The 15,130-nt window shown below is 52.0% G+C and overlaps 1 protein-coding gene and 1 long non-coding RNA gene across 2 annotated transcripts; both read left to right on the top strand.

Moving 5' to 3' along the window:
• Positions 1-1,205: 1,205 nt before the first annotated feature.
• Positions 1,206-7,674, top strand: LOC138844507 (uncharacterized). Its single transcript, XR_011380391.1, has 2 exons — positions 1,206-5,516; positions 5,885-7,674. It is a non-coding gene; the product is annotated as an uncharacterized lncRNA (long non-coding RNA).
• Positions 7,675-14,012: 6,338 nt separating this feature from the next.
• LOC100342677 (small ribosomal subunit protein eS21) lies at positions 14,013-14,389 on the top strand. Its single transcript, XM_002723372.5, has one exon. It carries the CDS (start codon positions 14,061-14,063, stop codon positions 14,310-14,312), a length of 252 nt encoding a protein of 83 aa, XP_002723418.2. The 5' UTR covers positions 14,013-14,060; the 3' UTR covers positions 14,313-14,389.
• Positions 14,390-15,130: the final 741 nt, after the last annotated feature.

Here is a 15,130-nt window from a genome sequence, read left to right as displayed (position 1 = left end):
GCTTGGGCCCTGCACCCCCATGGGAGACCAGGAGAAGCACCTGGCTCCTGGCTTTGGATCAGCACGGTGCACTGGCCGCATTGTGCCGGCTGCAGCGGCCATTGGGGGTGAACCAACGGCAAAGGAAGACCTTTCTCTCTGTCTCTTTCTCTCACTGTCCACTCTGCCTGTCAAAAAAAAAAAAAAAAAAAGATAATTCCAGGTTCTAGTAAGTTCTGTGATTGCAGGAAGAGCTGACAGAATGGGAACAAGGGAAGGAAAACCAATTTAAGTAGGAGGCCAGCAAAGACCTCATGAGCAGGCAGCGTTCCTGCCGCGACCCTCAGTGGTGAGAAGGCCGCCTCCCGGTGCCTGGGAAGTATGATCCCTAGAAAGGAGCGAAACACTCCACAAGTGGACCCCAGCACATCAACCGATTCTAAACGAAAGTGCCGTGGTATTCAATGGAAAGAAGACAGTCTTTTCAGCAATTAGTGCTGAACAGCTGGATGTCTATCTGCCAAAAAGACTCCACACCTTGCCCAGAGGTTAACTCAAAATGGATCAAGTCTAACTGTAGAACTTCTGGAAGAAAACAGGAAATCCACGTGACCTTTGATGCCATGAATTTTTAGACTTTCAAAAGCAAGATCTGTGAAAGAAAACTGGGTAAATCTGACTTGATCAAAAGTGAACTATTTGCTCTGCGAAAAAGATTTAGTAAGAGAACTAAAAGACAAATCAGGGGCTGGCACTATGGTGAAGTGGGTTGAACTGCTGCCTGCAGCACCGGCACCGCATATAGGTACCTGTTCCAGTCCTGGCTGCTCCACTTCCAATCCAGCTCTCTGCTACGGTGCCTGGGAAAGGAGCAGAAGATGGCCCAAGTCCTTGGGCTGCTGCATCCATGTGGGAGACCCAGATGAAGCTCCTGGCTCCTGACTCCTGACTTCAGCCTGGCCCAGCCCAAACTTTTGTGGACATCTGGGGAGTGAACCAGTGGATTGACGATTCTCCTCACCCCCTGCCCTGTAACTCTGACTTTCAAAATAGATGAATAAATAAATTTTATTTATTTATTTTTTTATTTTTGACAGGCAGAGTGGACAGTGAGAGAGAGACAGAGAGAAAGGTCTTCCTTTGCCATTGGTTCACCCTCCAATGGCCGCCGCGGCCAGCACGCTGCGGCCAGCGCACCGCGCTGATCCGATGGCAGGAGCCAGGAGCCAGGTGCTTCTCCTGGTCTCCCATGGGGTGCAGGGCCCAAGCACCTGGGCCATCCTCCACTGCACTCCCTGGCCATAGCAGAGGGCTGGCCTGGAAGAGGGGCAACCGGGACAGAATCCGGCGCCCCGACTGGGACTAGAACCCGGTGTGCCGGCGCTGCTAGGCGGAGGATTAGCCTATTGAGCCGCGGCGCCGGCCATAAATCTTTTTAAAAAATAATTTTAAAAAATTCAAATTTAAATTAAAAAAAATTTTTTTTAAATGTTAAATGTGGGACCGGTACTGTAGTATAGCAGGTAAAGGCACTGCCTACAGTGCCGGCATCCCCTATGGGCACTGGTTCAAGTTTCAGCTGCTCCACTTCGGATCCAGCTGTCTGCTATGGCCTGGGAAAGCAGTGGAAGATGGCCCAAGTCCTTGGGCCCCTGCACCCGCATGGGATACCCTGAAGAAGCTCCTGGCTCCTGGCTCCTGGCTCCTGGCTCCTGGCTCCTGGCTTCGGATTGGTGCAGCTCCGGCTGTTGTGTTTATTGCATAGTCATCAAAACCTGGAAACAATGAAAATATCCTTCAACAGGAGGGTGAGTACACACTGGGCTGCAGCTGAATAGGATTTCATGATCACAGGGACTGAGCTATTGAGTCACACAATATGGAGGAATCCTAACTGAATTACGCTACGAAGGTAGAAAAAGGCCGCACGTTTCAAGATTTCATTCATTCATTAAAACTCTGGGGATGAACAACGGATCACGGTGTGCTGGGGACTGGGCGTGAGCAGTGTGTGCTTACAATGGGGAAGCCCCAGTGAATTTTTAGGTGGTGTCCTTATTCTGTGTGACTCTGGAGCCTGGGCTGTGGTGCTGTGCACTCACCAAAGCCCACGGCCCTTCCTGGCATAAAGAGTGAGCATTATGCAATTTTTAAAAATGTCAGCCAGGATGATGGAGCACCCCAGATGGTGACAAAGCGACCTAGCCGTGCTGCGAATGTGAAGTGACCTTGCTGAAGGGAGCTACAGAGACGGGTTGACCTGGAAACTCTGGAAAAGTGTCTTGACTGAAACCATGAGGCTGCAGAACAGTGACATCGCCTGACCACTGAACTCCAGGTCACATGGAAAGAAAACATGCTACAGACAATGGATGGTCAGTGGGCGGAGCTAGCCTTGTCCCTGTCAGAGGAACATTCTGGATCAGCAGATCTGTACAGATCTATACTCGTCTGTACCAATGAGTCAGAAGCAGCAGTGGGAATCCATGTTTCCCCTCACACGGATGAATCCATGTGACCCATGGTTTGGAATCCATAGGTGCATTTCCCTCCTCTGTCTGCTTGGAGCCCTGAAGGCAGGGAGACCCCAGTGGCAGTGAACAGCCTCTTGCTTCCACCTCGGTGCCCAAGGCCATCCTCCGGTAAAAGGAACCAGAACTCCTGGGAGAAATGGCTGGTTCTAGGGCTGGGCAGAGAGGACACAGGATGACCCTGGAGCTTCTTAGAAAAGGGTGTGGGCACATCACAGGGACACAAAAGCCAGCCTGAAAGGGCGTCCAGCCACCGAAACTGAAAATATGGGAGCAACAAAGTGAGTAACAAAGTGTGGAATAAATATCCATGAGACCGTGCTATACAGGTAATCGAATGAGTGAATAAGAAATAGGGGAGAAGAGACCAATCTTTACAGAAGAATTGCAACTAATTTACATAGGGGTTTCCTCATCCAGAGGTGGTGGTTATCAGCCCCTCCCTTGTTTTAGCATAGGCTGTGCTATGCTATATCTGCTGTAAAATAAAGTGTGAGGTTGGTTTGTGTGTTTGTTGGGGTTTTCTTTTTAATATGTATGTATTTATTTGAAAAGCTGAGTTAGAGAGAGAGGGATGGATCTTCCATCCACTGGTTCACTACCCACATGGCCACAATGGCTAGGGCTCGGCCTGGCTGAAGTTAGGATCCAGGAGCTTCATCCAGGCCTCCCACATGGGTGCAGGGCCCAAGCACTTGGGCCATCTTCTGCCGATTTCTCAGGTGCATTCACAGGGAGCTGGATTGGAAGTAGAGCAGCCAGGATTTGAACAGGTGCCCATATGGGATGCTGCATCACAGACAGCAGCTCTACCCTCTATACCACAACACTGGTCCCAATGTTCTTAAAATATGGAGCAGGTGTTGTGACACAGCAGGTTGAGCTACCGCCTGCAACTCTGACATTCCAAATCCAGAGCCCCAGTTCGAATCTTGGCTGCTCAGCTTTGAACCCATCTCCCTGCTGATGCACCCAGGAAGGCAGTGGAAGATGGCCCAAGTGCTTATGCCCCTGCCACCCATATGGGAGACCCAAATGGAGTTCCAGGCTCCTGACTTCAACCCAGACTAGGACCAGCCATTGTGGCCATTTGGGGAGTGAGTCAGCAAATGGAAGATTTCATTCTTTCTCCCCATCTCTCTCTCTCTGTCACTCTGCCTTTCAAATAAATAGAATATCTCTCTCAGATAGAAAGATATAGATATAGATATAGATATGACTGGCTGCTGTGTGGAGAATGTCTCCTAGAGAGACAGACCAGTTAGGAAGCTCTGCGGTGGCCCAGGAGAAAGGTGATGGTGAATACTGAGCCAATAGGATGTGGCAATGCAAAGGAGGTGGGGGGCCAGGGTGCCACAAAGACCCTGGTCTGAGCAACCAAGTGGATGGCGGTACTTTACTAAAAACAAACAAACCAGCATGTCACACACCTGTCCCATCCATACAGTGAGCTCCTTATCTCCAAGAAGGGGCACAAGTGCCCAGCACAAAAGAAGTACCCCTAAAAACTTTGCTCAGTAAGTGGTTCCCCCGTGAGCAGAACCAGGCCAGGGTGTGGAGGCAGTGGAAGAGGAGGTGTGTGCAGGATAGGGGAGTGTGCTCCAGTGAGCAGAGCTACATGTGCAAGGAGGGGTGGGTGGAAGTTGCTGGGGGTCAGTGAAGGGCCAGCCACAGGAGGACAGTGGATAAGATGGACTGCAAGGGCAGGTGGGCTCTGAGGCCTGCATTGTACCTAGGGTGTTGGTTCTGCGTATTTGATGTGGAGAGGAGGGAGAGGTTCTCTGGTCCAGCCTTTCCTCCCATTCCCCCCCTTCTCAGGCTCACACTCATGCCCTCCAAATGCACACCCCCCCCCCACCCTGCTGTGCCGTTCCCAAACCAGATGTTCTGGGCTGGGCACTCCTCATAGTCTGCGAGCAAACATCCCAGCCCAGCCACCAAACAACCTCCTTCTGTTTCCAAGCCAGAGGCCAAGGGCCAGAGGCCAGTGCCAAGGAATAAATTTGCTTCAGTTTAAAAATACGCTGTGCTTTTTCATTGAAACCCAAGGAGCTGGTCAAACTCTGAGCTGCTTTTGTATAAATGTCCATCCTTGGGGGTCCTGCTGACTGCTGCCCTCCCCTGATTTTCTCTGACTTCTCCCTCCATCCCTGACTCATTTCCCCTCTCTGACACCTGCAGCCTGGACACTTGGAGCCAATGGCCTCAGCCAGTGGTCTCCACAGTCAAATGGTATCCTGCCATCTTCTCGCCCAGTGTGCATCTGCTACTCTGAGACCCAGAGGTGAGCCCTGGCCTGGCTACCGGTCAGGCACATTGATTTTATCCATTCAAAGGTCATTTCCTCTCCTTCCCAGATACAGATCAGTAGCATCCATTGGCCCAGAACAGCTCCAGGAGCCTGCGTCATCCATTGTAAAGGAGTATGCCCATGACTGAGGCCGGTATTTGATGGGCAGAATAGGAGAGATGGAGAGGAAATGCCTTAGAAGTATTTATTTTTATAGGGCTCCACTCAAAGCCTTTCTAATTCATCCAAATGGCTATCTGGACAACTCATCTCATATCTGAGTCCAGAGAAAAGCCATTTCAAGAAGAACATCAAGTCTTTTCTTCGGAATTGAGCCCAGAAACTGCTGAGAGGATCCCCAGTTGGACAGGGTTGAGAGGCAGGCAGTGGACCGTCGGCCCAGAGGGCTGGTCACTACTTAGCTCCCACCCAGCACCCAGCCTTTCCAGTTCTTACTCCCTCCCCCTGCCCTAGTTGTGCGAGGAGTCAGATGGGTTAACTGAGGGTGGGAAATGTCTCTTCCCCAACCGTTATCTTGGGCAAGGTCAGAGTGCCTGCCTGCCCTCTCCTCAAAGCTTCCACTCAGGAGAACAGCGAGGGGGTGGGAGTTCCTTCTGAGTGCCCCAATTACCGTAAAGTGAACGAGGTGTCCCGCCCTCTGATGCTTCTTTATTTTATCGTGAGCAAGCCAGACAGGATGAAGGACTGCACACCAGGTCTTTTTTTTTTTTTTTTTTTTTTTTTTTTTTGACAGGCAGAGTGGACAGTGAGAGAGAGAGACAGAGAGAGAAAGGTCTTCCTTTGCCGCTGGTTCACCCTCCAATGGCCGCCGCTGCAGCCGGCGCACCGCGCTGATCCTGGCAGGAGCCAGGAGCCAGGTGCTTTTCCTGGTCTCCCATGGGGTGCAGGGCCCAAGCACCTGGGCCATCCTCCACTGCACTCCCTGGCCATAGCAGAGAGCTGGCCTGGAAGAGGGGCAACCGGGACAGAATCCGGCGCCCCAACCGGGACTAGAACCCGGTGTGCCGGCGCCGCAAGGTGGAGGATTAGCCTATTGAGCCACGGCGCCGGCTCTGCACACCAGGTCTTATAACTGAATGTCAAGATTTTTCTTCCCCAAATTGTGCTTAAAAACCCCAGTACCATCACCCTCTTCAGGTTTTTCCTCGTTGGAAGCCCTTTCCTTGCCACCCTGGCCGGAGGTCTCTGCCTCTAATCAATCTCGCTTTTAAATTTTTCTGCTTGTCTGCATGGAAATTATTCTTCCATGTGAGACAAAGAACCGAGGTAATCATGTTTTCTCTGCCGATGTCTCACCCATTACAGTTAGAAGGGCCTCTCTTTAAGGTGTTAGTGGAAATCAGTGTGGGGTTCTTGTCTTTGCACAAGAAAGAGTTCAGGCATGAGACAGAGCAAAGCAGCAAGGTTTGTTAGGGACAGGGCATCTGTCAGAACAGAAGGAACAGAGAGAGAGAGAGAGAGAGAGAGAGCGCGAGTGCTGTGGGGAATCCCACAGGAGTCCAAAAAAAAAAAAAATAGATTCACAGATCACCGCTTACCTGACCACCAGAAGGAGGTGAACTGTAGAAATTCCACAGAGAATCCTAGAGTCAAAACAACTACCACTAGCCACAAAGTGAAAGTAAAGAGAGATGGAGTCACTCGTGTCAAGCCAGAGACTGATGACATCACTTACGCTAAGCTAATGCTTGCCAAGAAGAAAGCTCCTCATCAGACGGAGCAGACACCTCTGGAGAGCTGATAAGGTGCGTGTGATGGATGATAACCTTGGCTACCTCACTTAGACGCATCCTGATTGGCCGCACCCTGAGGGTGAGCTGGGTACACCCTGTCCTAGGCATGGGATTGGCGGCACCCAACTGAACAAGCAGGAGAGCTGCCAAGAAAACTAGGATAAAAGGAGAGCCTTTGGCATTGCTCTCCGTCCTCTCGAGGATCATGGCCCGGTGTGTGTGAACCTCTGGATCTCCACACATCTGGAGCTGAAGGGGCAGCCTGTTACTCTGTGAGGAACAGGTAATGGCAGAAGGTGACAGCAGATCAAGGGCCCAGTGTGTGTGAAACTCTGGATCCCCTCGCATTTGGAGCTGAAGAGCCGGGGACCAAACTCCAGTGGAGCTTCGGCCTTGCCGCCTCGCCTGGACCCCTTATCAGCCTGCTGCCAGGCCTCCTGACCGCAGAGCCAGACCAGGCCTCTCAGTAGGGAAGCCTCGAGCCCACTGCCCAGAGTGTCAGCCTTCCCACGACTTCCTGCCTGTAAGTGACTGATCCAAGATCCGTCTCTGCTGAGACGTTGAGCTCCGGACTATGAACACGGACTCTTTTTTGTGACTGCGATACGAACCTTGAGAACACAGCCTTTATAAATGGCATTAACTATGTGTAATGTAAGATGAGTAGGCTTTGACCCTATGACTAAGAGGAATGATACTGCCTTGCTGTACACATACTGTTATAGTTGGATAGCCCTTGAAGTTGCTTTAGCGCTGTATATTGTGATCTGTGCTTTAATGAATATAATTGATGAGTAGTAAGGAAATAGTATTATTGTTAAGCATTGATTCCAGTAGTTCTTTAGTATCATTGTTAAGGAAATAGTGTTATTATGACAGTTAAGTGTTATTGTAGTAGTTAAGTGAAGTATTAGTTAAGCCCTAGGTTGAATTTGCTGTGGATTACGTGTTTGCCGGTGTTGCTATCTATTAATCCACGGATTGAATGTGTTGTGGGTTGGTTGATGTCGATACTGATAAGTATATTGATACTGATAAGTATATTGACTTTAATGAGCCTATTGATAAGTAGTATGATAAAAACCTCTGGTGTGTAAGCAATAAAATCTTTCATTGGAAAGGCAGTCTCAGGTCTGTGTGTTCCCTCTTCCCTGTGCTCCGACACGTCACCCTTAAGCCCTGTCGAGCTGCGTGACAGCAGGCACTCGCGACAAGAGCCATCACTCAGAGTGGGGAGAGCAAGGTCACAGGGTGAAATGGAAAGAACACAGCTGACAGGCAGGCAGCTCAGCAGAGTGAGAGCTGAGCACACAGTCTATTCTGATAAGGGAAGGGGTCCGGGTTTCTCCTTCCCCTCTGTTGCAAGCGTAGTAATGGAGCGGAGGTGGTGTTGGTCCCAATAAGGCTTTTTTATTGTGCAGTAGGGAAATCTTATGTTTTAGTTTGTATAACACAACATGCTGGGTAAACCAACCACCCAAGGTTCCTAAGGTATCTCTGGTGCTCCTCAGGTGTGTCTTAGCCCTGAGGCAGAGTTGCACATCGTCCGCAGTGGTGGTGCCTTGGTGCCTCTGAGCTGGAAAGCACAGGTCTTCAAGGGGATCAGGGTCTCGGCATCTGGCTGGTGTTTCAGCTGGGGAGGGCAGAGCCTCGAGGTCCGGTGAGCACAGGGCTGGCTGGGAGAACTTCTCTCGCAGGAGGATCTGAATGCCGTGGGTCACCCGGAAGGAGCTTTTGCTCAGCCGCACTCAGTAGAATCTGTTCAGGCTCCCCGTGGACCTCCTCAGTCTGTGGTTTATATACGTGTTCTGACAGTGTAGGGTTGATAAGGTCTTGAGGAAGCTGTGTGCAGGCCGTGGGCAGTTCTCATCAAGTCCATGCAGACCTCCTACTGTCTGCATAGCTCTTGCTTGTTTTTGTTAATATTATGGTGAAGCTGTTTAATTTTCTGCTCCCTACACCCTCCTCCAGGACAAAGGGTTTGCTGAGCATAAATTAGGAAAAGTCCTCTGGAGGGTTCACTGCTCAGTGCTGTCAGAGACTGGGGAGCCCACCACAGGCAGAGAGGCCTGCCCTAGGTTGTGAGGTTGTATTGCTCACTGTCATCAAGCCAGGTAACCGCGTGGTGCTGAGGAGAGAGGATCCTCCCGGGGAGCTTTCCCTGGGGAGGGCTGAGTTCTGCTGGAACGTTACTGGGGTCTGCGCAGGACTGCAGTGTGAGTCCTGGGCTGCTTCCAAGGGGGGCTTCTGCCCGGGCTGTGCTCCTCAGGCCCCTCCCACACACAGGCTCATTTCTAACTTCCTATCTAACAAAGGGACCTTTCAGAGCAAGGATTCCTGGGAGCTAAGTGTCCTCTTTCTATCTGCTGCTTCCTTTTTAAAGCCATCAACCCCAGAACATGTCAAGCACTCGTGTTCCCATTTTGTCCAAGAAAAAATCCAACCTTGTTAAGACCTAAATTTTCTGACTTCTTGCTCCTAAACCATTGCTCTAGCTCTGGCTTCAAAGCATCTTGAAATTCAATACTTGAGGGGCCAGCGCTGTGGTGCAGTGGGTTAACGCCCTGGCCTGAAGCGCCGGCATCCCATATGGGCGCTGGTCTTGAACCGCTATGGCCTGGGAAAGCAGTACAAGATGGCCCAAGACCTTGGGCCCCTGCACTCACGTGGGAGACCTGGAAGAAGCTCCTAGCTCCCAGCTTCGGATCGGCGCAGCTCCGGCAGTTGCAGCCAATTGGGGAGTGAACAAGCAGATGGAAGACCTCTCTCTCTCTCTCCTCTCTTTCTGTGTAACTCTGACTTTCAAATAAATAAATAAACCTTAAAAAAAAAAAGAAAGTCAACACTTGAGTCCTAGCAGATGTCAGGAAAGCAGAGTTGCAAGGTGAGTGAGCTGTCCTGTCAGGCTCTGCCAGTTTCCAAATCTGCCCTAAGCCAGGAGAGCAGAGGCCACCTGCTCTCCAGAGAGAGAGATCTGTTGCTCAGATCCCTGTTCCCCGTGCCTGGCTAGCCCAACAACAGCATCTCTATCTAACCCTTATTGTGTTCACACAAAAATATATGTTGAGCAGCTGCCAAGCTGTGCAGTGCCGGGAGTTTTGTAATGATTATCTCCCTGAAGACATTGAAATTTGTTAGATTCAGAAAGAAGCCTTGTAATTTTCCTTATATAACTGAAAGCAGAGACTCCCAAGAAATGAGGACTGGCATACATTCTGTCTTTGGGGTCAAGTCTACTTCCAGGAGAGCTGTCCAAAGTGCTCTGGTCAGCAGGTAAAGCTTCCACTTGAGATGTCTGCTGGCTCGAAGCTCAGAGGTGCCACTTGCAATCCAGCTCCCTGCTGGTGCTCCTGGGAAGGCAGCAGGTGATGGCCCCAGTACTTGGGTCCCTGCCACCCACGTAAGAGAAACTGATGGCGTTCTGGCTCCTGACTTTGGCCAGGTCCAGCCCTAGCTGTTGCAGGCATTTGGAGAGAACCAGCAGATGGAAGATCTGTCTCCCACATTCTCTCTCTTCCACTCTGCCTTTCTTTTTTTTCTTTTTTTTTCTTTTTTTTTTTTTTTTTTTTTGACAGGCAGAGTGGACAGTGAGAGAGAGAGACAGAGAGAAAGGTCTTCCTTTTGCAGTTGGTTCACCCTCCAATGGCCAGCGCACCGCACTGATCCGATGGCAGGAGCCAGGTACTTCTCCTGGTCTCCTATGGGGTGCAGGGCCCAAGGACTTGGGCCATCCTCCACTGCACTCCCTGGCCACACCAGAGAGCTGGTCTGGAAGAGGGGCAACCGGGACAGAATCCGGTGCCCCGACCGGGACTAGAACCCAGTGTGCTGGCGCCGCAAGGCGGGGGATTAGCCTATTGAGCCGCGGCGCCGGCCGCACTCTGCCTTTCAAACAAACATAAATAAAACTTTTTTAAAAATCACATCTGGGCCGGCGCCGCGGCTCACTAGGCTAATCCTCTGCCTAGCGGCGCCGGCACACCGGGTTCTAGTCCCGGTCGGGGCGCCGGATTCTGTCCTGGTTGCCCCTCTTCCAGGCCAGCCCTCTGCTGTGGCCAGGGAGTGCAGTGGAGGATGGCCCAGGTGCTTGGGCCCTGCACCCCATGGGAGACCAGGAGAAGCACCTGGCTCCTGGCTCCTGCCATCGGATCAGCGCGGTGCGCCGGCCGCAGCGCGCCGGCCGCGGCGGCCATTGGAGGGTGAACCAACGGCAAAGGAAGACCTTTCTCTCTGTCTCTCTCTCTCACTGTCCACTCTGCCTGTCAAAAAATAAAAAAAGAAAAAAAAAATCACATCTGCTCATTTTTTTTAAAAAGGAGTAAATATACCATAAAGCACCCATTCTGGAGGAATTTATGACCCTAAAGAAGACAGAAAGATCATTCGTGACTGTATGAAGATTATCACAAACTGTCTTATCTCCTAAAAACCCCGTTTTTCTTCTCTAAAGAAGTCTGTTTGTTCTTCCCACTAGAGCCTACTCTCTGCCACTCCCTTTCTTCTGCTGACTTAGGTCTGTGTCTGTCAGTTTCGCACAGCTATCACAGAGAGTGACACTGGCAATCCACAAAGAACAGAGGGGTGGGTGTTGTGGGCACAGCAGCTGGAGCTGCCACCTGGATGCCCAGAGCTGCTCTGCTTCCTATGGATAACCTGGAGGCCCCAGCTGATGGCCCAAGTGCCTGGGTGGAGTCCCAGCTGGAGATCCTTGCTCCTGGCTGTGGTTCTGGTTTTTGTGGACATTTGGAGAGTGAATCAGCTGATGAAGGTCTTTATTCTTCCCTCTCTCTTTCAAATACAGTTAATCAATCAATCAATCAATTAGACTTTGAGGGGTAACACAGAGATTTAGCTCTTATAATGCTGGAGGCTGTGAAGTCCAGGGTCAAGAGCCCACGTCTGGGGCCGGCGCTGTGGCCTGCAGCACTGCATCTTCTGTGGGCGCCAGTCTGAATCCTGGCTGCTGCACTTCCGATCCAGCTCCCTGCTGTGGCATGGGAAAGCAGCAGAGGATGGCCTAAGTTCTTGGGCCCCTGCACCTGTGTGGGAGATGTGGATGAAGCTCCTGGCTCCTGGCATCAGCCTGGTCCAGCCCTGGCATTGTGACCATTTGGGGAGTGAACCAGTGGATGGAAGACCTTTGTCTCTCTATCTCTTTCAAATAAATAAATAATTTTTTTAAAGAGGCCCACATTTGGCAAGGGCCTTCTTACTGTATCATGGAAAAAGGCAGGAGGGCTAGAGCGCATGTGGGAGAGACAGAGGCAGAGACCTCATGCATGCGGACTTGTCTTCACAACCAGCACCCATGCATAGGTGAAGGTGCAGACCTCGTGACCTAAACACTTCCTATTAGGCACCACCTGCCAGCACTGTTGCACTGGGGATCTAAGCTCCCAATAACACTTTGGGGAGGACACAGCGAAGCCGCAGCCAGTGTGCTCCAGACCCTTAGCACCCCCTGGGTTACTCACGTCTGAGTGCGCTGCGTGCGCGTGCGTCATCAGATGCATGAAGAAACTTTTTTCTCTTGCTAATCTTTTTTTCCATTTAATTTGCAGATCCTCAGGCACTGAACCTAAGAGGGTGGAGGAAAATTTGTTTTTGTTTTTTTTTGTTTTCCTGGCAGTGGTTTGTGGTGAATCTTGTTTCACTCTCCAGCTCTCAGCAGAGCCGGAGGCCCCCAGGCCCCTCACCCAGCACTGCCTCCTCCTTGAGCCTGTTGCTAACCTCTGCTCACCAGGCCAGAGGAGGCAGCCCAGTCCTCAGCCTTGTTCCTTTCTGGCCCTTACTCTCCAAGTATCCATACCCTTAAGAGAGGAAAATGCTGAGAACATGAGCCTTGAGCCAGAAGTCGACGCCTTCCTCAGGAGAGGAGCTCGGCAGGGAGTCAGGTAGGAACAAATGAAGTTGGGAGCATTGTTTCAGTTTCTGTGCAGCACTGCATTATACCTGTCAATATAGTACAGCCACTTTCCCATAATGCACTTGTGCCTCATCCGAGACCAGGAAGGAGGAGACACACTGACGGCTGCATGGAAGGTAAACTCCACCTGAAGGAAGTGAAGCCCCCAGAACACCAGACTCCATCTTGTTCCACCCCGCCTCATCCCCTGCCTCACGGGTGAGCGGGGCACCTTTTGCTTTTGGTTTCGGGACCTCATCTGTGGGCCCTTCTCCAGCCTCCTCCCGTGCTCTTTCCTCATAGGCAAATCTCTGGCTCACCCCCGAACGCCAGCTCTGTGTGGGTCGGCCCACACTCACCTAAATGCACACTCACTCTCTCTTTACCTGCTCTCACCTTTTTTTTTTTTTTTTTTAAGATTTATTTATGTATTTGAAAGAGTAACAGAGAGAGTGGGAGAGAAAGGGAGGGAGAAAGATCTTCCATTTGCTGGCTCACTCCCCAGGTGGCCACAACAGCCAGGACTGGGCCAAGCCGAAGCCAGGAGCTTCTTCTGGGTCTCCCACATGGGTGCAGGGGCCTAAACACTTGGGCATCCTCCCATGCTGTCCCAGGCCACGAGCAGGGAGCTGGGTCAGAAATGGAGCTGTGGCTTTACCTGCTGAGCCATAATGCAGGCCCCCTGCTCTCACCTGTGTGCTGTGTGTCTCTGCTTTGAATTCTTATCTCTATGGGGAAGGAACTTGGAATAAAGTGAAGATACTCATGCTTGTAACATAAGTATTTGTATTTGTCTTTCTGGGTCTGAAATCCAGATTCACGCCTGGAGGGCTCCTGCCATACGTGTGCTGGTCTTTGGCCAAAGGAGTTCTGGCCACGTGCGAGAGCTGTAGGGAAGCTCGTGCTAGATGAAGTGGACCCTTTCACGTGTCCATGAGGCGGACAGCATCCATGCTCAGAGGTAGCACTGCCTGACCCTTGAGTAGGAAAAGAAAACATCCCCTAAGGGCCCTGCAATGTGTGACACGGAGCAGTTTCTTCACCTACCCCACCCCCAGTCCCTGGGGCTTGCCAGAAAGAAGAAAAGTCCCAGGCCAGGCCAGACTCCTTAATCCCTGCTCTCGGCAACACACACAAAGAGGCAGCTGAAGCCGAAATTACCACTCGCCGGGATGCAGATTGCATTCTTAGTGAGGGGAACTCCTCCTCAGCCACTGGGGAAGGGGGGGGGGTGGTCTACTGCTGACGCTAGGAGTTGGGCAAGTGAGGCATCCAATACAGCTGCACACAGACAGACAAGAGCACTGGGGTGGTGGAAATGAAAGCGCACCCCTGATGGCAGACCCGGGGAGAGGAAGTAATCTATTATATGGTCAGTGCCCCGCCCAGCTCTGCGAAGATGCCCTCTCCAATCTCTGCCCCAGCATCCCCAGACACTTCAAGGAGAAGAGGGGAAGGAGGGCTTGTTACCGGTCACGGAGGGGAGGACGGTTGCCGGAGTGAGATTCCTGGGTTCTTTTCCTCAGCTTAGTATGGAAATAAAAAGCCAGGAGCTTTTCTTTCTGCCTCGCGCTCCCGGCGGTAGCAGGTGCGGCTTCGACATGCAGAACAACGCCGGCGAGTTCGTGGACCTGTACGTGCCGCGGAAATGCTCCGCCAGCAACCGCATCATCGGGGCCAAGGACCACGCGTCCATCCAGATGAACGTGGCCGAGGTCGACAAGGTCACGGGCAGGTTTAACGGGCAGTTCAAGACGTACGCGATCTGCGGCGCCATCCACAGGATGGGGGAGTCAGACGACTCCATTCTCCGGCTGGCCAAGTCCCACGGCATCGTCTCGCAGAACTTCTGAGCGAACAGGGCGTGGCGCATCGTGGCAAATAAACGATAAACGGTGGAAAAATAAATAAATAAATAAATAAATAAAAAGCCAGGAAACAATCTGCAAAGAGGCAGAAACTTGTTGGACAGAAGAGAAACTTATTTGATTGGTAGGCGACAGAGAATGCGTCCGGCCTGAGAGGAGCCCAGGCGGAGAGCCCGAGGGGGACGCGGGCTCTGAGGAGGTGTCCCGGTGTCTAAGGCGTCACTGTGCTCACTGGGTGGGGGTGCCCATTGGACGGGGTTTCTCACACGCATGTGGATTGGCTTGGGGCTCATGGAGGTAGCGGGTGGACGTGGGGATTTCCTGGAGGTGTCTGTGTCCTTAGGGCCCAGCCCCCTCCCCTGCCAGCTCTGGGTCAAAGATGGCAGCCACCTGGAGGTGGGTCTCCTGGAGCCAGTCCCACTCTCCCCAGGGAGAGCCCCCTCCTCTGCCAGCTCTGGGTGGAAGATTGCACCCACCCAGGTGTGATTTAAGGCCGTGAGGTCACACACGCAGCACAGAAGCTATCAGTGGGAGAGATGCCAGTCGGTGTGGAGACAGCTTTCCAGCCGGCGGCCTGCTTGTGGAGGATGTCCTACGTGCGTCTGAGGGGCCACAGACCCCAGCCCCACTGCACGGCCTCAGGGAACCAAGAACCTCTCTGGATATGAAGTAGCCACATGGATCTGAGTCCTTCAGACTGGGATTGAACCTAGTTCTGCTGTTTCTGTGGTGGCTCTGATGCGGGCCAGGCAGCCAGGGAGTTCAGATCTGAGGAGCTGGGAGCTGCTGCAAGCCCCCATGTG

The sequence above is a fragment of the Oryctolagus cuniculus genome, chromosome 12 (assembly GCF_964237555.1).
Source record: "Oryctolagus cuniculus chromosome 12, mOryCun1.1, whole genome shotgun sequence".
NCBI lineage: Eukaryota > Metazoa > Chordata > Mammalia > Lagomorpha > Leporidae > Oryctolagus > Oryctolagus cuniculus.
This window is presented reverse-complemented; position numbering and strand designations above follow the sequence as displayed.

What these genes read in the sequence shown, in the direction of transcription:
- LOC100342677 (XM_002723372.5), top strand. Translation starts at nt 14,061, where the DNA reads ATGCAGAACAACGCCGGCGAGTTCGTGGACCTGTACGTGCCGCGGAAA.